We start from the raw sequence: 27,341 nt of genomic DNA, 5'->3' as shown, positions 1-27,341 counted from the left end.
AATGCAGGCTTGTGCTCTTATTTTAATCAATTCTTTAATGTTTCATTTAATGAAGGCATTTAATATATCACTGTTCTTTTGCATATGCCAAACAACTGTTGCATGTTCTATCCAATTTCCTCCGCTACAGCCTACACATTTCGTCCCCTCAGGGACTTCATCAGGGCTTCAAAAGCAAATATCCTTTCTCCAGTCCAAACTTCTGATATATTTGATAATTTCCTTAGGCCTATTATTCAGTGACCAAGACACTATCAAAAAACTATTTATAATCCTCTTGAAATAGAACTGCAATGGCCACTAATCCTCCAAAGTCTGTCGCCTTACAACCTTTTATTTCATTAGTGCGAACCAGTGACAGGTAGCTTATCTTTGGTCCCCAACACCACAGGGCACCCTATTTTCCTTATTTCCCTCAACGCAATTACCGTCAGGAGTCATCAAATTGGACCCTTTTTCAATCGTCTAGACCATCTCACTTCGTCGTCAGCCCAGTATAAAGCAACAAAATTTCATCTGACGACTGGTGCGATAAATCCCGCCGTCATCTAGGAAAAGACTGTTTACAATATTTGACTCATTTCCAAGAAGAAGCTCTGGTTTTGATATGTTTTCTGTCATGAAGAAATGTGGAGTCCTGCTGGCACACAGTTGTGTTTCGTGGAAGCCATGGGATGAGTCAGACGATGAGAGCACTCAGCATAGGTCTGAATGTCTTTTCTGTATGCACTAAAGGGGAGTATGAAAGAGTTTTTTCTTTTCTGAATGTAATGAAGACTGTCCTTTGCCGCCAATGTAATAAGAGCTGCATTACATAATTTATGAAATAGAATATCAGGTGCATTGGTTACCCTACATTGAAGCCAAATTGAAGTCTCACAGCAATGTCAGCAAACATTTTTATTGTTCAATAATTGGAATAATAATCATATTACACACTTTAGAATGATATGCTTACTTAGTGTGGTTATTTATAATGCAAATAGTTAATCGTCTACACATTTTTAGAATGTTTCTCTTGCTACTGTCTGCACTTTTTATATTATTTTTTTCCTAAAAAGACTGTATTCTGCAAATGTGACAGTTTCCTCTCTTCTTTACTGTATTTTGCATTACAATTAGATTTATTGAACAGTACATTGATCATCAATAAACATAGCTGGTCAATGTTCTACAATATAAATATTTGAAGTTATATGCATATAGCAAATTACTGTACGGTCTCTTGAGGGGTCTGACATATAAGTTTGACCTCCGTTTCACCCCAGAAGTTGCAGAGATTGAAATATGGGTAAACTGTGCCAGTGAAGTCTGCATCTGTCACTTCATATACCATTTCCATTGTAGCAGCATCATATATGGAAAGTTGGCCTGCCTCATGGTCTATGTACACCCCTAGCTTCATGGGGTTTCTATACTGGAACAGAGGGGAGGGGTACCTCACGGCCCAGAATCCATGCTCAGGTGAGTGGGTGATCCCACCCTTCCTTTTCACAGACTCTGCCGCCACTCCAACTGACCAGCCGCCCTCCCCCCGCATCAGGAGCAGCTCCCAGTAATGCCTTCCTGAGGAGATTCCTTCCAACCCAAGCACACAGGGATCAGCAGTGAATCTCTTGGGATTATCCGGAAGGGGATGTGCTGAGTGTGTGAATTTCACTTGTCTTCCATCTTTAGAAAGTGCCAGTAATTCATTAGCTGTGTCTGGATCCAGAGTCACAAGCACTGCAAAGAAAAGACAAAACAGATAAAGCCATCAATATGTGGGGGAAGTGGTATAAATAAAAATGAAACTTAATATTGCATACTTGTACAGAGTGGAGTGCAATGTCATTCAATCAATCAGCTTGTAGAGAGCAAACTACTCTCCTGGAAGGATCTCAAGGCATTGGGGGTAGGAGTAAGGGAGAGGGGGTCCGCAGCAGTCTGGAGGGTCACAGAGTGCCATGGAAGAGCCAGGTCTTGAAGTCCTTTTGGAACTATGGGAGTGATGTGGGCTGTCGGAGGTGGAGCGGGAGGGAGTTCCATACCTTGGCCTCGAGGTGGGAGAACGAGCATCCTCCTGCTCTGGTTTTCTTGATCCGAGGTACCCTCACAAGGGAGAACGTTGGGGAATGTGGAACGTGAGGCAGTGGTTTAGGTTGGCGGGTCCAATCTTGTGGAGGGCTTTGTGGTCATGGGTGAGAACCTTGAAGGTGATTCTCTTATCGACGGGGAGCCAATGTAAGACCCGTAGGTGTGGGTGAGGCTCTTGTTGATCCCGGCTTAGAGTGTATTGCCTTAGTCCAGTCTGCTGCTGATGAGGGCATCTGTGATGGTTTTTCTGTGATCGTGGGGAATCCAGTTGAAGGTCTTGTGGAGTAAGTGGAGCGTGTGGTAGCAGGAGGAGGTGATGGCTTTGACCTGGTGGTCCATTTTGAGTTCGGAGTCCAGGATGATTCTGAGGTTGCGTGTGCGGTCCGTGGGGGCTTCCAAGGGCGGAGGGACACCAAGTGATGTTTCAGGCGTGGCATGGCGGTGAGTTCGGGTATTATACTTCTATTTAACACTTTATTCCTTGGCTCTCTCACTGCTTAACATATTAACTAACACTTTGCTATGCAAGGTATGAAGATGAATGTTAAATTCACACTCCTAGATGTACACGTACCTGCCAGAAACCGTTTAAAAACCGCCCGTTCACATCTAGGTTTTTAAACAGTTTCTGGCAGGTACCTGTACATCTAGGAGCATGAATTTAAGATTCATCTTCATACCTTGCATAGCAAAGTGTTAGTTAATATGTTAAGCAGTGGGAGAGCCAAGGAATAAAGTGTTAAATAGAAGTATAATACCCGAACTCACCGCCATGACTGATCACCGGTGGTTGAACTAGGAGAGGGAGGGGAGCTATCATTGGAGTGTAAAAGCATTAATTGAAAATGGGGAGAGGTAGAGAGTATGATCATGGAGGGTGCAGTGCCGGTTAAGACAAAATTGCTGTATAAAGAGATGTTATTTGTGGGTTAAAGTTAATATGAGATTGAGTGAGACAACTTCATGATGCAGCATGATGTATTCTGATGGACTGTTACCTTTATTGTTCATTTACAGTGACACCCGAAGAAGGGCACCTCATGCCCAAAATACATTGGGTTTTATTTAATAAACCATCGCCCTTTACGATACTTCGCATCAGTCATGTTCTTTCAAGAGCCCCGGAGTGGCACAGGTTGAACATTAGAAACGTGGAAAAAAGGCGCACGACGTAAAGTGGGGACAACAAACTAAGCGAGTTGAATCAAAAAGATGAGGACAAGAATGAATGAAACGAGTCAAAGTGGTTTAAAAGGTAATAATCTTTGCTAATGTGGCACATTTTGCTGTGCATTGGGTCTGGGTCGAAGAAAAGTCCCATGTTCATGTTGTTAACTTTTTCAGTGTCTTTTGGGCATGACACTGGGACCAAGCTGCACGCATATTGGAGTACGTTCAGACAAACTAAAGTTGAGCAAGTGTAAAGAGGTGTGCATTCCACAACACCCTGTATGTTTAGATTAAAGAAACCACATCCTATTACTCGTTCTAAGATGTAATATACCACTAACTCAATAACAAGCAATATCACCAGTAGGTAGTTATAGTTAGGACCAATTTTCCATAGGAAATCCGCAACAATCTATTCCCAATAACTTTGGCGCCCATTGACGAATCTTTGCGAAATGTTTTCAAATCTTATGGCCCGCTCCTATCCTTATCGTTTCACATGATTCGTCAAGAGGGGGCTGAGAAGAAATGGGGGTCCCAAAACGGGTTTTCTCCATGCAATTACGAATAGGAAACTTTGCCGCAGCTGCAGCCCGGACTGCTGAACGGAATTTCACCAAATTTTGCAAAGAGGTAGCCCTTGATTCATAAGGTGCATTTTTGATGAATGGTGTAAATCCGTTCAGTAGTTGCTGAGAAATTCAAAAGTAAAAACAAATATATATCTAGGGCCCGGATCCTCCCGAGCACAAGCTTTATGCTAATTGGCTGTCAACACTTCAAACCAGGATGTGTTGGCAGCCATCTTGTGCTTCGGTAGAACCGAGGCACAGGAAAGCAGTGAAAGAAATGTGCAAAACACGCTAAGGGGGCAGTGTAGAAACACCCTCACCCCCTAGGCCTGCTCAGGAGATCCCACAAGGACCCCCAAGGCCCAAACAAAAGTATTAATTTTTTTTTTAATCGCTGGATGCGCACAAGATCTGCAAATCCTGCTGCCGAACATCTAAAACTAAGTGGGGTTCCAGCGCTTCGTTGTTAATTAGCCCCCAGGGGGCCAAGTCCAGGGGGCAATATGCAGGTGAACACCCATTACAACGATGAGCACACATGGCGGTTGCACATCGCGTGCTATTACAACCCATTTACATGGTGGAACTGTGTCATGATAACTAAACAACAGAGAGCAGGGGCATGTGGCATGGCGACAAGGAGGTGACAGCTGCACATTCACGCTGCTGCAATCTGTCACCAGAGATGCACGCAAAGCTTATCCACTATGCATGCAGTCCTCTAACCACCTACACACTTGTTTTTTACACCTGCAATTCCCTAGTCAGTATACATACACAGTTTGAGTTTGAGTTTTAAAATACTTGTAAAGCGCTCATACACCTGCGGTTTCTTGGCGCTACAGCTGACAAGATCCAGGGCTAAAAGACGGGGGAGACTGCTGGGGATTTAGTCAAAAGACTTTGTGAACAGGTGGGCCTTGAGGTGTTTACGAAATTGCGGGTACAGGGTGATGGATCGCAGATCCAGGGGAAGGGAGTTCCAGAGGATCGGGGCAAGGGTAGCAAATTTCGAGCCTCCCCACTTCTTTGTCCGGTAGCGTGGGATAGTGAGGAGGGACTGAGAGGACGAGCGGAGTTCCCTGGTGGGTACGTAGGGGGTGATCTCTGAAGAGATGAATGCTGGAGCCAGGTCCAGACGGGCCAAGAAGGTGATGGAGGCGAGCTTGAATTGGATCCGGGCTCGCACAGGGAGCCAGTGTAGGGATTTCAAGAGGGGGGAGGAACGGTGGAATTTAGGAAGATTGAAGACCAGGCGGGCCGCCTGGTTTTGTATCTGCTGCAAACGCCGTAAGCTGTATGCAGGGATACCTGCATATAAGGCGTTGCCGTAGTCCAGGCGGGACACCACCATGGCTAAGGTGATGAGTTTGAGAGCTGAGAAGGTGAAGAAACGGGACTCCCTGCGTATAGTGCGCAGTGAAAGGAAAGAGGAAGATACCACAGAGCTAACCTGGGAGTGAAGGGTGAGTTGAGAGTTGAGTTTTATGCCGAGGGTTTTGACAGAGGTGGAGGGTTCAGGAGAGGGGCCAAGAGAAGGGGGCCAGAAGAGAGAGGACCAGGGGCTGGATGAACCACCCGTCAACACCAGCTCGGTCTTGTCGGGTTGAGTTTAAGGTGATTGTGGTTCATCCAGTCCCGGATGTGGAGCATGACAGATTGAAAATTAAGGACAGAAGAGGGGGAGGAGAGGTTAAAGACCAGCTGGAGGTCGTCCGCATAATTAAATACGGCGACCTCCATTTGTTGAAGAGAAAAGATAAGAGGGGCAACATAGAGATTGAACAAGAGGGGGGAAAGGGAGGAGCCTTGGGGGACCCCGCACTGAACTTTCCGGACGTCCGCTGTAAAGTCACCCAGGCGGACGGCCTGGGTGCGGTCGCTCAGGAAGGAGGATAGCCAGACCAAGGCAGTCCCCCCGATCCCGGCCGCCCTGACACGGGAAAGCAAGATGGTATGGTCCACCGTGTCAAAGGCGGCTGAGAGATCGAGGAGTACTAGGGCCTGGCGCTGGTTGGTATCCATACCCTCCCTGAGGTTGTCCAAGACCGAGATGACAACGGACTCCGTGGAGTGTGCGGGGCGGAAGCCGGCCTGGCGGGGAGCGAGGGCTCCATGAGTCTCTACAAAGGAGCTCAGAGCGCAGGTGACATGGCGCTCGAGCACCTTTGCCAGAAAAGGTAAGAGGGAGATGGGGCGGAAATTGGCAGGGACAGAAGGGTCTGCCCCAGGTTTTTTTTAGAATCGGCACAATAACCGCAGACTTCAAGGGGGATGGAACCACACCTTGAGCCAGAGAACTGTTGAGGAGGTGAAGGGGGCGGTCCGGGCAGGTAACAAAAATATGGCGAAGAACGTGAGCAGGACAGGGGTCAAGAGGAGAGCCAGATTTAACCAAAGGTACTAAGGAAGACAAGGCTTCCTTAGATATGGGGGGAAGGGCAGTGAGTTGTCCCTTGTGAGGGGGACATTGGGGGTCAACAAAGGAGGGAGAAGGGGCGGGATGTTGGCTTTAATAGTAGCAATTTTATGGATGAAGTAGTTGTTGAGGGAGTGGCAGAGTTCCTCGGAGGGGGCGGGCTTCAAAGTTGTTCTGTCCGAGAACGCCAGGTTATGGACAATCGTGAAAATCTCCTTAGGCTGGTTTTCTGCAGCAAGGATTTTGGAGGAGAAGTAGGCGGTTTTGGCCTCCAAGATGTCTTTTTTGTACTGGGTAAGGATGTTGGTGTACTCCAGTCTTAGAGTGGGGCAGTAATTTCTCCTCCAAGCCCGCTCCGCGCGACGTACAGTAAGTTTGGTGGCCTTAAGCTCTGCGTTGAACCACCGGTTGGCATCCTTATCATGTTTGGAGGTAATACGTTTGAGCGGGGCAACAGAGTCACTGCCAGCGGAGAGCCACTGGTGTATGGCCTCGGCCTGGGAGAGAGTAGAGAGGCCCTGCAGGGAAGGGAGGGAGGTGATAAGAAGGGAAGAGAGGTCTTCCGGGTTGACATGGCCCCATGCACGAACCCAGATGTTTTTGGGGCGAGGGGGCTTGGCTGGGGGGTGAATGGGTAGGGAAAATGAGATAAGGTGGTGGTCGGACCATGTGCAAGGTGAAATAGAGAGGGATTCCACGGGACAGTTTAGGGACCAGATCTGGTCTAGCGTGTGACCTTTGATGTGGGTGGGGGAGTGGACATGAGGGGTGAAGTTGAGGGACTGGAGGGTTTCAGAAAATTCCTTTGAGGACGAACATTCAGCTGGGTCGGAGGGCCAGAAGTTGAAGTCGCCAAGGAGTAGGATAGAAGAATTATTAACTGTAATGGTAGCCAGGACTTCCAAGAAGTCAGAGAGAAACTGTAAAGGGGATTGAGGAGGACGGTAAGTGAGAAAACAGGTCAGAGGAGGAGTGATGGAGGTAGTGCGAATAACCAAGTATTCGGTGGTCGCGAGATCAGACAGGGACAGGGTTTGAAAGGGAAGATCGGTGCGTGCGATGACCGCCACGCTGCCCCCAGCTCTGCCGGAAGGGCGATCAGCCCGAAGGGCGTAGTAAGAGGCCGGTAAGGTGGCTAGTAGGGCGGGGAGGGAGTCGTCGCCGAACCAGGTCTCCGTTAGGAAGAGAAGATTAGGGGCTTGAAGATCCAGCACGACCGAGAGTTCGTGTGCATGGGCGACTGCTGACCGGGTGTTGAGGTAAAAGGCCGTGAGGGATTTAGGGGTTTGAGGTAAATCGAATTTTATATGACCAGGTATGTCCCCTATCGTGTACCCCAACGTCCCATGTATGTGCATGACCTCCGTGCATTTTCCCTCCATGGCCGAAAATGAAGACACAAATGCATTTGCGTCCAACGTTAACATGTTAGCTACCAAGTTCTCCAAGAAAGCAACATTAATTTGGTTTCTAAACCTATGTTGCCAACGTCTTTACATGGTGCACTTTTAACGCGAAGCCATGTTTTCCTGGCTCTGCCAAGCTATGCCCTGAATTGAGGCTCCGAAGTCTCTTCTGTCTCTGAAAGCTGCCATTTAGGTATGCATCCCTGACCTCTGCCTTACTTCCTGCCCAGCGAAGCGGTGCCCGGCTCAGCCTGGCCTGCCTGCCAAGACAGTATTTTGCCTATAGTTATCAGCTCAGCCTCCTCGAAAACACATTCCAGTCTAGTGAAATAGGTAAACATATTCCCGGCTGCAGAGTAAAGGGCCCTGCCTTCCTGTCTCCATGCAAGCGATTTACAGCACCCGTTACCATGGTAGGCCCATGGCCCCCGCGCATTGTACCAAGACACGTATGCACTCCCTAGCATTCAGTGATGTATGGCCCCTGCCCAAGAGACCTTTTACTTCAGACAACACATCCTCCAAACATGAGATATCAGATAGGTTATAGGTATAGGTCGTTCTGACATCCCAGACATCGAGACTCTTCTACTAGAGCTAAAGTCAAAGCCCCCAGCTCTCCCCAGTTACACGTCATGCCAGCTGTGCACGCATATAGAATAAAAGTTTCTGCTGACCCTGCAGAATCCTCCTATACATCCACCCACTTGTGACGTTTCTTGTGTCGTTTCTCTGACATGTCAAGTGCACGCCCACATGTACGCCCTTCTTACACGCCTCCTGTTACGCACATGTGTTCTTATCTCTTACTTTTCACCTGTTACGCCTACTGTATTCATTTCAATTATACTGTTTTACTATATATAATGTGTGATGTTAATAAAAAGTTGAATGTCCCTTCCTGAACCTTAGTGGTGATGGAACCCGATGTCCCATGCCTCGAGGCATTTCATTAAAGCCCGTATGACTCAGGTACCACGGACTCTGCCTCTCATTTGATTGAGCTATCCTTATTGTTATTTAATGCATGGAAAAATAGTCCGGTAATTTTATTTACCACATAAGCCTGGCGCCCGAACAGGGACCCCCCCCCTTCCCCACTCGCCGGCGATGTAACGCAGGCCTTGACCCCTTCTACAGCCGCGACGGATCCTGCGCGCATCTGCGGGTTTTCCTGCTATCTCCCTCGGGCCCACGGAGGAGACGGATACTGCGGTCCGGCATCCAGACGAGGCGGTGAGGAATGCGGAGGATCCCGACCAGAGCCCCAAGTCGAGAGAGCAAGGTTCGAGGTATCCGGAGGCCCACCTGTTCCGAAGCGCATGCGTAGGAGAAATCGCAGTCCGACTCGGTCCAGTCCAGTCCAGTTTCCGAGGCCTTCAGTTTTGCTTCCCGGTGAGTACCGTTGTTGGGAACGCATCTAGACGGGTTCATTAATTTGTGCCCGGTCAAGACAGGTCTGGGTACACAGACCTGGTCCAGACGTGTTCACTTAGGTGAACGCGGTATGACGTGTCTCTTAATGGGACCGGTATTGTCTGTACTGTTTTAGCAGTGCATCTAGTAATCCAGTATTCTAGTATTGTTTCTCGAGATTTTCAGAGTTTGTGTTTTCTATGTTCCAGGTAATATCAGTCTGAAATGTTTTAAATGTGTTTAATGTCGTGGTATGAATGATTGTTTGCTATTCATTACTGTGTTCATTGTGTTCACGTTCAAGTCAATTCAAAAATGCCGCTGTTCTCAAAATTACGTCAGATAGGAACTAGGAAAGGGATACTCGAAGAAGCAGTTCCCGTCCCACCTAGGGACACTCCCGGACATTTTATGTACCACAAGCACGGCTTAGATGCCATACTGTACCTAGATTTGTGGGTAGATTATACTAGGGATCTGGAAGAGAAGTATAGATGGCCTGTCTCAGGGACATGGGATGCTGATTGCATCATGAGAGGAGAAGAAGAACTATGGAAAAAGAAAGCCAGACAATCCCAGAAAGATGCCATAGAATCGTGGCGTAAAGAAGCGCATAGAAGAACAGAGGAAGAAATCAGGAAAGCAGAGAAGAGTAGAGAAGAATCTGAAAAAGCTAAAGAAAGAGAGTTACTAGAAGAAGGAGAACGAGTCAGAATAGAGCAACAAGACAGACAAAGAAATATCCTTATTACAGGTATGTATCCTGTTCTTGCCGAGGGCCTGCCCAGGGCGACCCCGGAAGTATCCCGTAATTTACCGCCACCATTGGTCCCGACTAAACTCCGTCACAAACAGACCGCAGCGGACATTTTCCTTTCTTCCTATTTAGATGATGTAGCTCCAGAATATACCAATGTACGCGTACCACCTGCTAATAATATGCATCAGCCTATCCAGCCTGTTCAAGATACGTTACCCCCACTCCCTCAAGACTCGACTCCTCCACCCATTGTCGTTTCCCATCCTGTCATTACTACTGCTACTGTTCCTCCTGCTGTCGGTCCTACCAATCCTTTTTCTACACTTGCAACCCAGAGTCTGCCTACATTACCTACACCTACTTTTCATGCTATGACACCAGTAGTAACAGCACAGCTAGTTGATGGTTATGCTTCCGCTTCAGGAGGCGCCGTAGGAGGTCGCCCTGTCACCCCGCCTCAAGTAAAACGAATGACGCTTAGAGAAGCAGCATTACAGCGTACACCCAAAGCTGCGACATTCGCAACCCTTAGACAGTACATTACAGATTGTAGATATGATTCAGTACCAGGCGAAGAAGATATGATGTTATTTTCATTACGTCTACGACGTGTTACAAACTATTTGATTCTTTTACCAGAAATGACTAAACATTTAGACAACATATATCATTTTATTAGAACGGGGGAGAGACCAGAATGCATTCGCGAGGCCATGGCACACCACAAGGTTGAGACACAAAGAATGATCTTACAGTTTTTGATAAATTGTCTGATAAGGGAACGAGATCGGCCAGGAACAAGCAAAGAAGAGATGGACATCCTGATAAATTGGAGTAACAATATAGCTGATGGTAAACATAATAAACAAAGTTGTATAGAATCCATGTACAGAAAGATCCGTAAAGAAATTGGAATAATACACGAAAAAGAAAATGCAGCTAGGGAAGCCGAGAAAGAGGAAAGTGAAACCACAGAGGAAGAAGATATAGAAGATGCACAAGAAGACCCAGACAGAATAGCGTACGTAGGTAGAGCAAGACCTTTTGACAGACCCATTCGCCTAGAAAACAAGAAACGTTTTCTTTCTCCCATACCAGAACAATGTTCCCTTGAACATTTATTCCAAGCCACTGATAAAATACTGAAAGAAAGAATAGGTTACAGTGAACTTAGTACCATGCGTGATCAGGAACTAGCACGGTCAGCAGTCCAATGGGCTGGAAATAATAATATATATAAAGATGATTCAGTAGCGCAAACATTTTTGAGTCTTTCCCCAGACGAACAGCGACTAGCTGGTATGTACATGATCCAACATCTCATTACACTATATGAAAGTCAGCATTCTGATCCAGGTCCCCTATATAATATACTGGAAGAATTACTCCTAAAAAGATGGAGAGGCCTGGGTACCGATTTAATTAATACCATTCTAGAACAACGCCACAAATACAAAACTTTCCTAACTCCACATTTTGTTCCTGTCCCACCCCCAGTAAGGAAACCATTCTACATAGACAGACAGAATCCCTTGCGAGAAGTTCATCCCGTCCAGACCCCAGGGGGTGAGCTTCAACGAGTATTCGTATACACCCCCCTGACCAAAATGGAATTATTGGAAATGAAGAAATTAGTGCCCTGTCATGATAAAGATCCAGATGGATTCCACAGCGAATTAAAAAAGACATGTTACTCATGGGGGATTACACATATCCTGATATTCTTAAAATGTTAAAAGTACTGTTACCTGCTGGCATTTACGAAAAACTTAAAGAAAAAGAATGGGAGGTGGGAGAGAAAAAGATCGATTGGGCAGTATTAGAAAACGAAGAAAACACACGAGTCCCAGGTATTGGTCTTGGAGAACATGCTAAAGCATTACCAGGATTATTAGTACAGGTCTTGCCTAGGTTATTGACAGTTAAAAAAGAAGACTGGGATGTGATCTCAGCCTGCAAACAGAAACAAGATGAAGACACTAGTGATTTTTATTCTAGATTTGAGAAATGTTTCATTATTAATAGCGGCCTGAAAACAAGTAGTGAATCATATCCACATCTTTTCGTGACCAAATTAGTCGAGAATTCCTTACCACAAGTTAAAAACAGAGTACTGAAGGTCGAGAGTACATGGCAAGCAAATACCCCTTCCCAAATGTTACAAATGTTACAGTATCACCAAAACCGAATTAGAGAGGAACATGAACATGAACAGAGGCGTATGAAAGATACGAAAATGAAAGTATTAGTTGCCCAGTCCGTCCCAGCAGACAGCCAGAAGAAGGGTACGACACAGACTAGTCCTTCTGCAGCTCCTGTTAAAGGGAATTGCAATTATTGTAAACAGCCAGGTCACTATATAAACGAATATCTGGTTCTGAAACACAATATTGCTACAGGTAGGACGAAAGAAAGACCGCGTCCTCCTAGACAAGAACACGTTCCACAGTATATTCCACAGAATACGCAACCTCCACAGAATACACAGCAGACAGTAGCTGTACCGCAACCCCAACCCATTGCTGCCACACAACATGTCACACAGCAAATGTACCAGTATGCACAGTCAGATTACCCCGATTATCAGCAGTACTCATGAAACAGCCTAGAGAGGGGGGTTGGCTTGCCTCTTATTGAGGTTCCTGTAGATCAAGAGGGTCCCTATGTACACAGTCAGGTATTAGGGAAAGACAGAAAATTTTTGATTGACACAGGGGCGAGCAGAACTACCATCAGTCATGACGAGGTTCCAGGGGCACCCCTCTCAGGCTCACAGAATGTTTCCCTGGGTTTTTCAGGAAAGCCTATTGTTAACAAAGTGTCAAAGCCAGTTTCCCTAGAAATTGGTCCGTTATCTCGTACTACAGACTTGTTACTTACGAAAGCATGTCCTGAAAATCTGCTTGGTATTAAAACGTTGAAAGCACTGGGAGCAGTGATATGTTGTTCTCCGGAAGGAGTGAGATTGTTTTTACGTGACTTCAAAGGTCATTATGTGTTGAGAGATTTTGATCCGAGATTGCAGAATGTACCACAGCATTTATGGGCCCAAGGTCCAACTGATGTAGGTTGTATGCACATTACACCTTATCGCGTCACTCTCAAGCAAGGTGTTGTTCTGCCCCGAATCCGACAATACAAGTTGCCACCTGAGGCTGTAGCAGCCTTACTGAAAATTATTGACAAACTGATTGCTCAAGGAGTAGTTGTAGAAACTGACTCCAATGTATGTAATTCTCCAATCATTCAGATTCTTAAACGAACTGACCCAAATGCACCTCCAGTCTACAGACTGGTGATCGACCTTCGAGAATTAAATAAATGCATCATTCCCCAGTACCCAGTAGTGCCAGACATTTCTTCCCTATTGACTGCCATTGATTCCGAAGCAGCGTTTTTTACTGTAATTGACCTTAAGAACGCCTTCTTTAGTGTCCCCATCCATCCGGAAAGCCAGTACCTTTTCGGATTCTGTTTAAATGGCCGAAGCTTCAAATTTGCACGTGCACCTCAAGGGTTCACCGAAAGTCCTAGTATTTACAGTCAAGCCCTGAAACGACAACTAGACAGTATTCACATGCCTACTGACACTGCCCTACTGCAATATGTTGATGACTTGTTAATTACAGCACGGTCCGAACGTGACTGCGAACGCGCATCACTGACAGTCTTGTATTTTCTGGCCGAAAAGGGGCATAAAGTGTCCCCTTCGAAGCTACAATTCTGTGCCCAGCAAGTGGTATACCTAGGACACTTGCTGTCCAAGAGGGGTAGACAGCTGACACCAGACCGCATCCAGTTAATTGCACATCTGCCACAGCCCAAGACACAAAAGGAAGTATGGGCCTTCATTGGCCTCACTTCTTAATGCAGACAATGGATTCCTCAGTATGCATATCTAGCCAAGCCACTCATACAGTTGACAACACAGGAGGCAGCGTCTTCGACTGTCCTCCCTTGGACTCAGGAACATACACTTGCTTTTGATGAACTCAAGAAAGCCCTATGTCAAGCACCTGTTTTAGCGACACCATGTTACAGCAAACCTTTTACACTTTTTGTCACAGAACGTGATGGCACAGCATTATCTGTCCTCACACAAGATCAAGCAGGAAAACACAAGCCCTGTGCTTATTTTTCTAGTACATTGGATCCAGTAGCCCAGGCCTTGCCTGCGTGCCTAAAATCAGTTACAGCCACAGCTCTAGCTATCAGACAAAGCGACTCGATAGTGTTAGGACATCCCCTGACAGTACAAGTTCCACACTCCGTGGAAGTCCTTCTAAACCGAACCCAGACTCAGCACTTAACCATAGCACGGCTGACAGGTTATGAACTGACACTGTTCCAACCACACATAAAGATCAGACGTTGCAACATACTCAACCCTGCTACACTGTTACCCTCAAGTACAACTGATCCTGCACCACATGATTGTGTGGAAGTCATTAATACTGTGACAAAGCCCAGACAAGACTTGACAGACATTGCATTGTCCGACCCAGACCTGACACTTTACGTGGATGGTTCGTGTATGAGAACAAACACAGGAGAATTAGTGGCCGCATATGCAGTGACCACTGAAACTGAAGTCATAGAAACACATCGTATTGACACACTGTCTGCTCAAGCAGCAGAGCTCACCGCTCTGACCCGAGCCTGTATTCGAGCCAAGAACAAAAAAGTAAACATATACACAGACTCACAGTATGCATTTGGAGTCGTTCACGACTTCGGTGTTCTCTGGCAAGAAAGAGGTTTTTTAACTTCTCACGGTGCCAAGATACAACACGGTCCTCTCATTCAAGCTCTGTTAGAAGCAATACATTTGCCTACAGCCATAGCCATCATGAAGTGCAAAGCACATACTAAAGTCATCGACACTATTTCCCAGGGTAACGACCTGGCAGATCGAACAGCTAAACTCACAGCTCAGACTCATACAGACATTCCAGCTGACACGACAAAGACTGAAGTAACTTCACTGACACATTGCATGACAGTTAAGGATCCCACACAAGATGTAATCGACATACAGACACATGCCACTCCAGACGAAATCAAGAAATGGACTGAACAAGGAGGGATCCAGACAGATCAGGGATGGATGACGAAGAGAAGAGCCACATGGTTCCTCCCCGACTCTATGGTTCAAGTTATCATTAACACAGCACATAGTCCAGCACACTTAGGAGAAAAAGCCATGTTAGACAGCATCCAGAATCTTTGGTTCAACAAGCATTTACGTGCAGCAGCAAAACAGAAAGTGCGCACCTGTATGATCTGTTGTCAGTTCAATCCAGGCAAAGGCATTCCCGTGGAACAAGGTGGATTTCATCCTCCTGATCATCCTTTTGGAATCCTCCAGATGGATTATATCCAGCTGGACAGATGTAGAGGATTCAAGTATGTCCTCGTAGTTGTATGTGCCCTTTCCAGATGGACAGAAGCATATCCAGTCCCAGATTACACTGCTGTAACCACTGCCAAACAGTTGGTTCGTGAATTTTTCCCGCGATATGGTTTGCCCCGTGTCGTGTACTCTGATAATGGACAGCCATTCTCGTCCGAGCTCATGAAACAGGTATCACTCTTGTTAGGTTACCAGTGGAAATTCCACTGTGTACGACACCCCGAGGCAGCTGGTTTGGTCGAGCGACACAATCAGACTCTGAAAACACGGTTAGCGAAGGTCTGTGCAGAAAAAGGCATAGATTGGATGGTAGCCCTGCCGGTTGCCCTCTTTTATATGCGAATGGTAGCCCATTCCAGAACTGGTTTATCCCCCTATGAAATAATTTTCGGTCGTCCCCCAAATATGTGGGGTACGCCTATGCCCCGCAAGATAACTGATGTTGAAAGTACTATGCTGACAGATTACCTAGCTTCCTTGATGTCTGCACTACAAGGGAAGGGTGATGCTACTGGGCGAGAGAGAGAGGTCAACTGTAGGAAGGGGGATGTGAGAGGGAGCGGCAGGGGAGAGACCAAGAGAGAAAATGCGGGAACGAGTGGAGGCTGCGATGGGCCAGGGTCCCTGGAGGTTGTGGAGTTGGTCCGGGGTATAGGTGATGATCGGGGCAGAGTGACGCTTCGGCAAACACCCTGTAACTCCCCTAGCACTCCTCCAGTGACCCATTCAGCACCATGTACTAATCCATTCACTGCGTCAAAACCCAACCACTTATACATTCACCCAGAAACTCTCCATGCAGTACTGTCATCATTCAGTCAGTACCCAAGTACTCATGCACTGACCCAGGCCTTGGAAGCGCCATGAGACCTTCCGGTGATAAGTTGCGCTATATAAAAATCTTTGGCATTGACATTGACATTAGCACACGGACTGCTTCAAACCCCTATCCACTATGCATGCAGTCAAGACAAGATATTAACTATGTTTTATTAATTTGTTCTGGTTTGCTATTATGTCAGCAGAGATGGCTGAAGCCAAGAAATTTGCAGTTATCTATCCTCTCAGCATCAGCAGTACTACAATCACTTTGTGCTCCCCCAAATGAATCATTTAGTAAAATAATTTGTAACATTTTTAAGTGCTTCCTAAAATTATGTTAAGGTGCACTAGTTTGTACCTTGTAGAGGCTGAGAGTGAAGTAGTGTGGCTCACTGGTTAGAGGCGGCAGACCCGAGAGCAGAGGACGGCCCGGGACCAGGGTTCGATTCCCGGCGCGGCAGGTTTCTGGACCAGGGTCAGCGGACTCGATAATTCTCTCGCCTCGGTGCCCACTCTGATCAGCGATCACACTCGGCAACTCTGGGCATTAGCTTGCCTCATCTTCACTAACGGCCCCACCAGACCGCCGGGGATGCCTGGTCTCACCCTGGAGATACCCATTAAGGGACCATCTCTCAGGGAAGCCAGGAAGGGTTTCGCAGCGGTCGAAGCGCCTTGGGACCCTACGGGTAAGTAGTGCGCTATATAAATGCCTATACATTTACATTTACATTTCTATATGGGTATTTTTTACATCTTATGGATCAGCCATTTGTAATGCCTTATTCGTGGTATATAAATTATTTATTTCATGTAATTTTTAAATTCCTGCTGCAAGAAAGACACGTTATATTCTTTTTGTGGAATAACATGTTGCTGCTTGTTGGAATGTTGTTAAATGAAAGGTTTTATACCTTAGATAGCTTATATGATTGGTAGACCTCTTGGTGGGGTGGTGTATTTTATTATGTGTATTCAATTGTAAATTAGAACCTTTTTTAAATCTATATGTATGTAATTTTTTATGTGGACCTCTTTGGAGTTCTGCAATCATAATTGTTTTAAAAAAACAGTTGAAACTTGACAGAAAAGTACTTACATTTACAATTTTCAAGATGTTTTCTCTCTGAAATTAAGACAAAAGCTTCAAATGTTATACCATGCACAGGAAAAACATGTGAAGTATTTTAATGAACTATTATTTGTAATATAAATTTAAATTTGATATTTATTTATATTATTATAAATATTAAGCATAATGTTTCAGAATGACATATTAGTTCAGTGCCTTTGTAGACTGAAGACTTGGCAGAGTGAGCAGATCAAATGTGGTGAACGTTCTGCAAAGCTTCCATGTTGTTAATGGGGTCTAATATCACAATCTGCCTAATAGGGATCTGAAATATGACAGGAAAGCCTCTACCAGTGGAGTTCACATAACCCACATAATAGGGGGATTTAAACTACACTGAAATGTTATGGGTCATCAGGTTTCTGGGGTTTATAGGGCTTTATCTCCGCTTTTTTGGCTTTAAAAGCCAGAAAAGCGGAGATAAAACCATCGCCCTATCAGCAAGAGGGTGCTAACAGGCATATTTGCATGTTATCACCCTTTTGCACTACGCCTAACTTTGCATCTCTAATGAGATACAAAGTGGGTATTCTTGACATACACCACATGTCAGGACATCAATAGCGCAGCTTCGCGCTATCAGCAAGGATGCCTTAGTATTTTAGCAGACGTTACTTTTAGGAGAAAACTGCTGTTTTCTCCAAAAAAGAACGTCTGCTAAATTCTTGACTTAGTCACCCCTAACACAGGGTGTGGATTCTGCTGATACGACCCTATGGGTTGTATAAGCAAGGTTATCGCCGTTTTGCAGGGAACATCACTGGACAAACCAGTGATGTTAGCTGCAAAACGGCGATTTCCCCGCTATCGTAGGAATTTTTATCCCCTTGGAGAAACGCGTTGCTAATAACGCGATATCTCCGTCATAAAAACCTGTGATAGCGGGCGTTAGGGAAAGGAGCGCTAAGCGCGCTTTGCAATAGTTATCTCAAAGCATTGCTGATATGCCCCCTAGTTCAAGGAGTACAATTGGTTTAGCTCCGGGTAACTTCTCAAGTGAACATTTTAATTGCATCAGTATGAAACAGTTCCTGTTCAACAGTGAGAGAAAGATGGGCCTTAACATGATGAGGGTCAAATATCTGACCATCCCTGTGGGTTACATTTGGCCTTTATGCACCTGCAGGTACCTATGGCTATTGTGAAGTGTGCGGAAAGAGTCAGGAGTATGGAATATTCCACAGAAGGTCATTAGGGAAGCTGCACATACCCTCCAGAGTCTCTAGCCTGGGCTCCCTTCTTTGTCCTGAGAAGCCAACCACAATGTTTCTGATATTCCGCTCTGGAGTAAAGAAAATGGAAGCAATTATTTATATGATTATATTTATTAGAGCATTAGTACAATTTCTTCACATGAGCATGTCACATTGTCAAAGTCCTTTGCAATCATGGGGCAGTAAAAAATGACGACAGGCACAACATGTGCAAATAAATTCATTCCAAGACACATTCCCTGAGTGCATCTCACTCCTGTTCATAAAAACAAAAATAATATTTACCAGAATTATTTAGGAACAGTGGAACTGATTCCTGTTTTATTATCTCAAATCTCTGATAGGAGCAATAATGATACTTCACTTTACAGGGCACGTTACAGACAGTTTACAGGAGGAAAACACGGAGAATTAAAACATTTTAAAAGCAGATTCACAGTAGACTTGGGGGCAGATTTATGTCGGACTTGCGCCACGTAAATGCGGCGCACCATGGGTGGCGGAGTTGCGGCGCACAATAACTGACGCATCCCTGGGGATGCTCCAGTTATTGTCAATCTGCCCCCAAGTACTTTGGAATCCCAAACCGCAACTCAGCTCAAACCAAATCTCACATCAGTTCAAATCACTGCGTTGCGTTACTTTGCCCCAGGGATTTTTGGCACATTCCCAAATCTGCCATTACTGGTAGACGTGGGAATGCAACAGAACTGCTGTACATCTCCAGGGGAGGTGCCACAAGGGAAGATATGTTTATTTCCCGTTTTTTTTTGTATGTGTGCTGCATTCTGCAAAATGGTGAAAATGCCTCAGGGGATTGTTTTAGTGCAGGAAGGTATGTGCAGGAAGGTATGCCTTCCTGCACAAAAACAATACTTCTTACAACACAGGCACCCTTGCACCATTTTGCAAGGGTGCCTGCATGGGCTCTTGGCAGCACATTGTGCACCAGAGCTGTAAAAATACAAAGTAAAGTGCACTATCACCTTGCAGTTGCCCTGGCTCTATGGGCTCCTTTATAAAGAAAGTGCCAACTTCGAGGCTGAGGCCTGAACTCACAGCATCTTTTTAGCACATATTGCAGTACTCCAAGTAGCAACGCGTTACAGTAATCAATTCTACTAAGAATCCCACTTATCGACAAGTTAGCGGCACTTTATTGTAGCCAAAGTGGCGATACATTTATCACCCTATTCGCAAGCTGGTGCTAACAGCCAATATTACCAGTTTTCCTGCAATACCAGCCGCAAAAAACATCACCACAGATGACCCCGTAAACTAACGCTAATGATATGCAGAGTAGGCGTTCACAAGCAAAAAGCCGCGACAACACCACTCCGCAGCATTCTCAATGACCAGCCAGATCGGCAATAAGATCCCAATACAGGCGATAAGGTGCGTTAGCAGCAGAGATTTAACACCTGCTCTGACCTGGTGTAAAGTCAGAGGACAACCAGCACCATAAAAGGGAGCCCAGCCTAGAGCCACACCTGAAGAACAACAGATGCCATGGAACTACTGTTCATGTAGCTCGGAGCCCCAAAAGGGCCAGTGAGGAAGGTCACGGAAATGTAGCTTGTTAAGTTCCCCCCGTAAGCGTGAGCGTAGTGGGCTGGCCCAGCGTATGCCAGGCTAGCGTAGGAGTGCGAATAAAAAAAACATAGCTCTGGCGGTGCTCCCTTCTGGAATGGCCAATGTGTCTGCCAGCGTGGCACCTCTCACCCTGCCATGAGGCCGACGTCATGAGAGGTGTTGCCTGGAATCCTGTGTGACTGCTGCAACCCGGGCCACCGGTCCTCAGACCTGTCTTGGCTGCCCCTGCGTGTCCAGGCCTCACTGCTCAACTGGCGACACCAGCGTGTGTCAAAGAGGGCCCACCATGTGCCGGTGCAAGCTCCAAGCCTGAGGCCGGTAACCTTGTCCTCCACGACACAGGCCCCCCTCACTCCTTACTCGTTGATATACCCCACCGCTGCCTCCGGCCTACTCTGCGGTCTAGTAGGTCACACATTTGGAACTGGTTCTTGATTTATTTATGGCAGAGTTTATATAATTGTATGCAAGGAGAGGGGTAAGAGGAAGTAATAGTTCAGCCCCGAGGAAAGAAGGATCATCATCAGGGAGGTGATTGAACATTACCAACAACTGCTCTGGTGTCATTAACTCTGTGCATTGCAAGCCAAAGACACGTCGCTGTGTGCCCCTGCTGACTGATGCCTCCGGCCTACACTGCGGACAAGTAGGTCACACATGTAGAACTGCGTCTTGATTAATTTATGGCAGAGTTTATATCATTGTACAGGCCTCATCGCAGACTGCATCCCATTTCAGCCCTGGTGCCACTAGCTCTGTCCCCGAAATTCATGGACACTCACTGGTTGAACTCTGGTGGCTTCTGAGTATATGGCCTGGGGGGTTGTCTTCATCATCATGTAGCTGATACTCACTTGGTGTTAAGAATGAGTCTGTAGCATTCATCTCCTCCATATCGCCTGTTTCTGCTTGGTTCTGCCCTCTGCATTATGCCCTGGAAGAACACCTTCCACTGACCCCTGCAACCCCCTGCAACATTCACCTTGGACATCGCCAAGGACCCGCTCAGCTCTCGTGGCTCTACCTCAGTGCACCGCAAGCCACCGTCCCGTGGTGGTATGCTTGTGCCGGGTGCAGTACATCCGGGGCCACTAACTCTGTGCAGCTCAAGTCATGGACCCTTGCTGTTTAAACTTTGAACTTCTGATTGGCTACTCACTGTTGTAGTTGTTGCAAGCACCGACCACTCACCCCATACCCAACCAGCACAGGCGACACTGGACATGTTACCCTGGCAATAAAAGGGGCAGAGCACACGTGCCGTAGCTAGTTCCACAAACTATCTAAATGTGTCCTTGTGGTCATTATGTATACATGAGGGCCCTGGGCCCTACCACATTACATTGTGCTGTGTACAGCAGATGCAACCATGTCACCTGGGGACGACCTGGGACATGTAGCTGTGTCGTACCGCCCTTTAAGCATAAGCGGAGTGGACTGGCGTATGACAGTCCAGCATAGGGGTGTGGTTAATCAACCTGGGGCTCTGGGGGTGGTTAAGTGTGAACCTTGCCAAGGAAGTAAGTAATGCGGGTGTCTCTGTTGTTGGGTCGGTGCCACCCGTCCGCAATGGACAATGTTGAAATGTAGCATGCCTCCAGAGTGCAGGCTCCCCAAAGGGGTAAATGAAGGAGCGCAAGCCCGCTGGGATCCGAGATCATACATGCCAACTGTTGTATGTGTCGCTATTACAGCAGCATAAGCCAAAGGTCTACCCTCAACCGCATGGGGAGTTCAGCCAGCCATGAACTCTACATCTGTGTCCGCCCTATCCTTACCATAGGCCTACACACACGTGGACGTCCATCTTGAATGCACAACCTCACAATGTCGTTGTCAGGCTTGTGGACTTGCGCAAACAGGTATGACAATGGTGTGCAAGTGATGCAACTGTGCTGCGCACACAAGTGAATAGGCTCGAGGATGGAGGAGCAGCAGTGAGGCTACTTAATACACATTGATGCAGCTCATTTGCTACAAGCAGTACATGTTAACCATGAGTGACTAAGTCACACATCTCACACACCAATGAACCAGTGAGCCACCAACACGTCATGCACGACCAACTATTGATTCAAATCTCTTCACTGTCACAGGTGGCCAAGGATATGCACTCTGCCATTGGATGATGACACCCCTCCGAGCCCCGAACACAAATGCATCAGGGGCATTGTGGAATGCACATTTGGCATGTTCAAGTCACGTTGGCATCACAGGGGAAAGGCTCCTGTACAGCCCAGACATCGTGTGCAACATGATCGTTGCATATTGTGTGTTGCACAACATATGTGTAAGCACCAATGCCCCATGGATACAAGTGCCAGATGCACCGGACGATGATGAGGACGATGAGGCAGGTGGACCACACCCCACTGCAGCTGCAGTAGGAATAGCCCGTAGGAACACCTTAATTGACAATTACTTCACATGAGCACGTCACATTGTCACAGTCCTTAGCAATCATGGGGCAGGACAAAATGACCACAGGCACAACATGTGCAAATAAATTCATTCCAAGACACATTCCCTGAGTGCATGTGTAGTAATCCAGAGAAAAGGTTGAGCTTTAAGAAGTGTATTTGACAGCACAGCACAAGATCCTTGTACAGCTAGATCAGGATTCAACTGACATAAGATACAGAATGCAACATGAGGAAAGCTCTGTTCAGAACTTGGAATGTAATCAGAAACATAACATGTCTCATGCTATTAAAGGAACAGTCTTACAAGGCTAATACATAAATGAAACTATGACAGAATGTAACACATCCCCCCCATTAAAGGGAAAAACACACAAAAGAAATTTAAACAAAATCTTGTAAGGAAATTGGTCTTCTCCTGATTCGTGTATCATCTTTGATTCTTGAAGCCACTGAATCAAGGAAATAATTATTTTTTGTTTTAGCTTTATCTAAATCAACATGAGGCTGAGATTGTACAACATTTTGCATTGGGCATTTCGCAACTTTTTTTTTTTTTTAAGGGTGAAGAAAAAAAAAACTTTATTGTTTCAACAGAATAAACAATACGTTCCCTCCCCAAAATTGGCATCAAAGTACAGAAAATACATGTGTACGCTGTTCACCCCCCCAGCCCGGCTCCAACAGTTGCAGATAGAACAGGAAACGCAAGAATCAGATCCACGGGATACAGTGCAAGTACAGAAACTGACATAAGGAACATGTGCGTAGTCATCAGGGTAGTACCCCAGCCCCTACTTTCCCTCCCCTTCCCCCGCCACCCCTTCCTCAGGTCCCGATTCCTCGGACGAGAACAATGCAGCACTAGTAGCATCGGAGTCGCTGTCAGCCGACCCCACCGCACACATCATACGCCATGCAAGTAAGTCCTCCTGTAGCCGCTCATCCCTACGCGTATGCTGCATGTGCGTTTCTTCAGCCAATGTCCATTCCCCCACATCCCGAAGCCATAATGTCATATCTGGCGCCCTTTGTCCCATCCAGGTTATAGCCACCCGCCGTCTAGCCAGCACTAAGAGCAGCTGCAGCATTTTATATGACAGATTCCTCTTCTTAGGTTTGGGGACCAGGGCTAACAAGCAATGGATCGGGGACAGGTCAAGCCGCAGTCCCGTGACCCTCCGGATGTAGGCCACCACTACCCTCCAGAAGTCCCCGACCAGCGGGCACTCCCAAGCTAGATGGAGAAATCCGGCTCCTGCTGAACCACACCGAGGACAGGCATCCGATTTATCCGCCGCAATACGGCGCAGAGCAACTGGGGTTACGTAAGTGCGGTGCATGAAATTAAAATGGATTAATTTGAAACGTGCGTTACACGATACCTTCTTGGTGAGCGTCCCTATCCGCCTCCGCTGTCCCGGGTCCAAGGCAACCCCTAAATCTGCCTCCCACGCCGCCCAGGACGGAGACACCGGAGGCGCCGAGTCGCTTCTCATCGCTGTATAGAAAAGCGTTATCAATCGCCGTCCCGCGCCGCACGATAGCAAGATATTCAAAGTATGGGACACCTGGGGCGCCTCAGGGAACTGTGGCCACGTCGCTCTCGCCATGTCCCGCAGGCCCCCATAGTGAAGGTATTGGCCCCCTGTAAGACTGAAGGCCTCAACAGCTCTCTCCAGGGTCACAAAGGACTCGTCCGGATATAAGTCTGCCAATGTGTCGCAGCCGCCCTCACGCCATTCCCGAAACGACATGTGCTCTTCCATTAGAGCGACCGGTGCCAATATCCATATCGGCAGCTCCCTATGAAAAGGGGCCCGTCTCAGCACTCTTTCCACCACTCGCTGCCAGATCCCCGCAGTATGCCGAACAATATACGGCAGGTTGCCATCCGCGCCTCTGCCACGCATCAGAGCCAATTGCAACGCCCTCTCATCTGCGCTACCAGCCAGGAGTTGCAATTCCCAATTTTCCGCGCCCGCGAACCAGCGCGCAGCCGGTATAAGTTGGGCCGCGTAATAGTAGAGATCAAAGCGTGGGGCCTCCAAGCCCCCCTCCTCCCAGCGCCTGACCATCGTGCGCAGCGCAACTCTGCTGCGTCTGCCTGCCCAAAGCAGGGAGGTAAGCATCGTGTTAAGCTTGTTGAAGATTCGAGGGGGAAGAGGACAGAGGGTATTCTGTAGGATATACAATATTCTAGGCAGCATCACCATCTTTGAGACGGCCAATCGTCCCATGAGGGAGAGAGGAAGCGTATTCCAAAAGGACACAGATTGTTGTAGGGAACTGAGCACACGGTCGGCGTTGCGGGCCAGCAATTGTTCATCAGAGACAGCCACCTGAATACCCAAATAGCGGAAGGCCTCCATCTCCCACCGCAGCCCCAGGGGCGGGAAACCCACACGAGGGTCTTCACCGCATCCCGCAAGGGGAAAGATCAGGGATTTCTCAGGATTAAGACGCAGCCCAGAAGCTGCACCAAAGCGTTCCAAGTGGCGTAACAGGATCGGCAGCGACTCCCGCGGGGAGGTCAGGTAGAACAATGCGTCGTCCGCATAAAGCGAAACCAGGTGTACCACATCCCCCACTCGTATTCCCCAGGGTGCCATCTCCGCGCGTAGTGTCACTGCGAGGGGCTCGATCGCCAGAGCGAACAGGAGCGGTGACAGGGGGCACCCCTGACGGGTGCCCCTGCCCAACCTCCACTCCTCCGAGCGGGCCGCTCCGAGCCTGACCCTGGCCGTGGGCGCACTATAAAGGATCCGAATCCAGGTGCAGAAAAGGGGCCCCATCCCCGCTAACCGAAGCACCTCCAATAGGTACCCCCAGCTAACTGTATCGAAAGCTTTAGCCAGGTCTATCGAGACCAGGACCTGAGGATCCTCCCTATCGCGCACCTCATGTAGAACGTGGTTCAGACGCCGGAGATTCATGGCGGTGTTGCGGCCCGGAATGAACCCGCACTGATCAGAATGAACCAAGTGGGTCATATGCGGAGCCAGCCGGGTGGCCAAGATCTTAGTAAGAATTTTGGCGTCGGTGTTGATTAAAGTGATCGGCCGGTAGGCCGTAGGATCACAGTCATCCCCACCCGGTTTCAGGAGCATGCAGACCTCACCCTGCTGCATGGTGGGCGGGAGCGCAGCTCGCACCATCGCTTCATGGTAAACCTGCAAGAGATGGGGCGCGAGAGTATCAACAAACGCCTGGTAAAACTCTGGTGGAAAACCGTCTCCACCCGGCGACTTAGCCTTCGGCAGGGCGGCCACCGCCACCTTGACCTCATGAAGCGTCACCGGGGTATCCATGTCCTCAGCATCCTCTTTAGAGAGGGTCTGGAGGGGCAAATCCCGGAGGTATGGCTGATAGGACGCCTCTGTCACCAGGGGGTCAGCAGTATAGACTTTCTGCAGATGTGTGCGGAGCACCGCAAGAAGGTCCCGTTCCGAGTGTACTAGGACCCCAGCGGGATTTCTCAACGCAACAATCCGCGCAGGGGCCGATTCTCTTCGGAGAATCCAGGCCAGCAATCGGCCCGACTTGTCCCCCTCACGGTGAAGGCGTTGGCGATATCGACCAAGAGTGAATCTATCCAGCCGGTTTAGGATATCATGGACGCCTTCTCGGGCTGTCCGCTCAGAGTCCATGTTCGACCCATCCGGGTCCGATAAGGACTGGCAGTGGCTGAGGCGCTCCTCAGCACTCGCGAGGTCACGGAGCAGCTGTTTGCGAACCCCATATGTCAGACCCATACAAGCGCCCCGCACGACTGCCTTAAGGGCATCCCATTTGATCGCAAAAGGGCTATCACCCACTTCCCAGTTCAGGTCCAGATAATTACGCAGGGACGTCTCCACATGTTCCCGTCCCACCGGATCCTGCAGAAGATCCCCTGGCATCCGCCAGGTCCTTGGGCGGGAGGAGCGGTCTACCCACTGCACCGTGCACGTCACGGGCGAGTGGTCGGATAAGAACCGGGCCTGATGTGTGACCGATAAAACAAGGGATGCGCCAATGTTGGCCGCAAGGACCCTGTCGAGCCTGCTATGTGTGTTATGTGTGGGGGTATAGCAAGTGTAAAGCTTCAGTCCCGGATTGCCGAGTCGCCAGACATCCACAGCACCCAGATTCTCCATTACCTCCCGGAGTCGTGCCGTCATCCGAGGTTTTGTACCCGCCCGGGGGGGATGCCTGTCCAGCAGTGGATCCAGTACACAATTAAAATCTCCAAGCCAGAGGAGGGGGGCTTCCAGGTCCGTCGCTATAAGCTCCTGCAGGCCGGTAAAGAAACTCGGGTCATCTATGTTAGGTGCATATGAGTTCACCAGCAGGAAGTCCCTCCCATCCAATTTCACACGTATAAGAACATATCTGCCCTCAACATCAGCCTCTACATACTGGACTGCTAGGGGTACCCCCGGTGCCACCCAGATCAGGACCCCCCTAGCATAGGTAGAGAAGGAGGAATGGAACACCTGACCCCTCCATTTCCTTGCCAATTTAAGAGCACCCTCCTCATTCAAATGCGTTTCCTGCAGGCACGCCACTGATACTCCATGCCGACGAAGGAAGGATAGCACCCTATGCCGCTTGGAGCAAGTACCCAGGCCACGCACGTTCCAAGTTAAAAATTTGAATCCCATAAGCGTTGGTCATGCCCATCCGGGCACCCAGGTCTCACTTCTGCAAACAGCCTCCTAGGGGCACGAACAGTAGTATACACTATGCCAAAAACAAATACCCCCCACAACTCCCCCCATCCCCACAACACCCGCAACCACCCAACCCCAGAATCAGTCCCCCCCCCCCCCCCCCCCACCCATAAGGAGGAATGACTCAACAGAAAAACACACCAACCCGGTCATCCCACGCCAGTGCCTTCCAAAAACCAAAGGACCCAACACCCCATCAAAACCAATCCCCCC

At 47.9% G+C, this 27,341-nt stretch overlaps 1 protein-coding gene across 1 annotated transcript in view; it reads right to left on the bottom strand.

Annotated features, from left to right (window-relative positions):
* Positions 1-763: 763 nt before the first annotated feature.
* Positions 764-27,341, bottom strand: part of LOC147736928 (E3 ubiquitin-protein ligase TRIM39-like) — a 299,338-nt gene continuing 272,760 nt past the window's right edge. The window contains exons 8-10 of the mRNA XM_086934083.1: positions 18,397-18,468; positions 17,154-17,180; positions 764-1,725 (exon numbers count right to left, since the gene is read on the bottom strand). Of these exons, the coding sequence (XP_086790209.1) occupies positions 1,211-1,725; positions 17,154-17,180; positions 18,397-18,468 (614 nt within the window). The 3' untranslated portion in view covers positions 764-1,210. The remainder of the gene's footprint in view (positions 1,726-17,153; positions 17,181-18,396; positions 18,469-27,341) is intronic.

This window comes from Lissotriton vulgaris, chromosome 1_1, assembly GCF_964263255.1.
Source record: "Lissotriton vulgaris chromosome 1_1, aLisVul1.2, whole genome shotgun sequence".
In the NCBI taxonomy this organism is placed as follows: domain Eukaryota; kingdom Metazoa; phylum Chordata; class Amphibia; order Caudata; family Salamandridae; genus Lissotriton; species Lissotriton vulgaris.
This window is presented reverse-complemented; position numbering and strand designations above follow the sequence as displayed.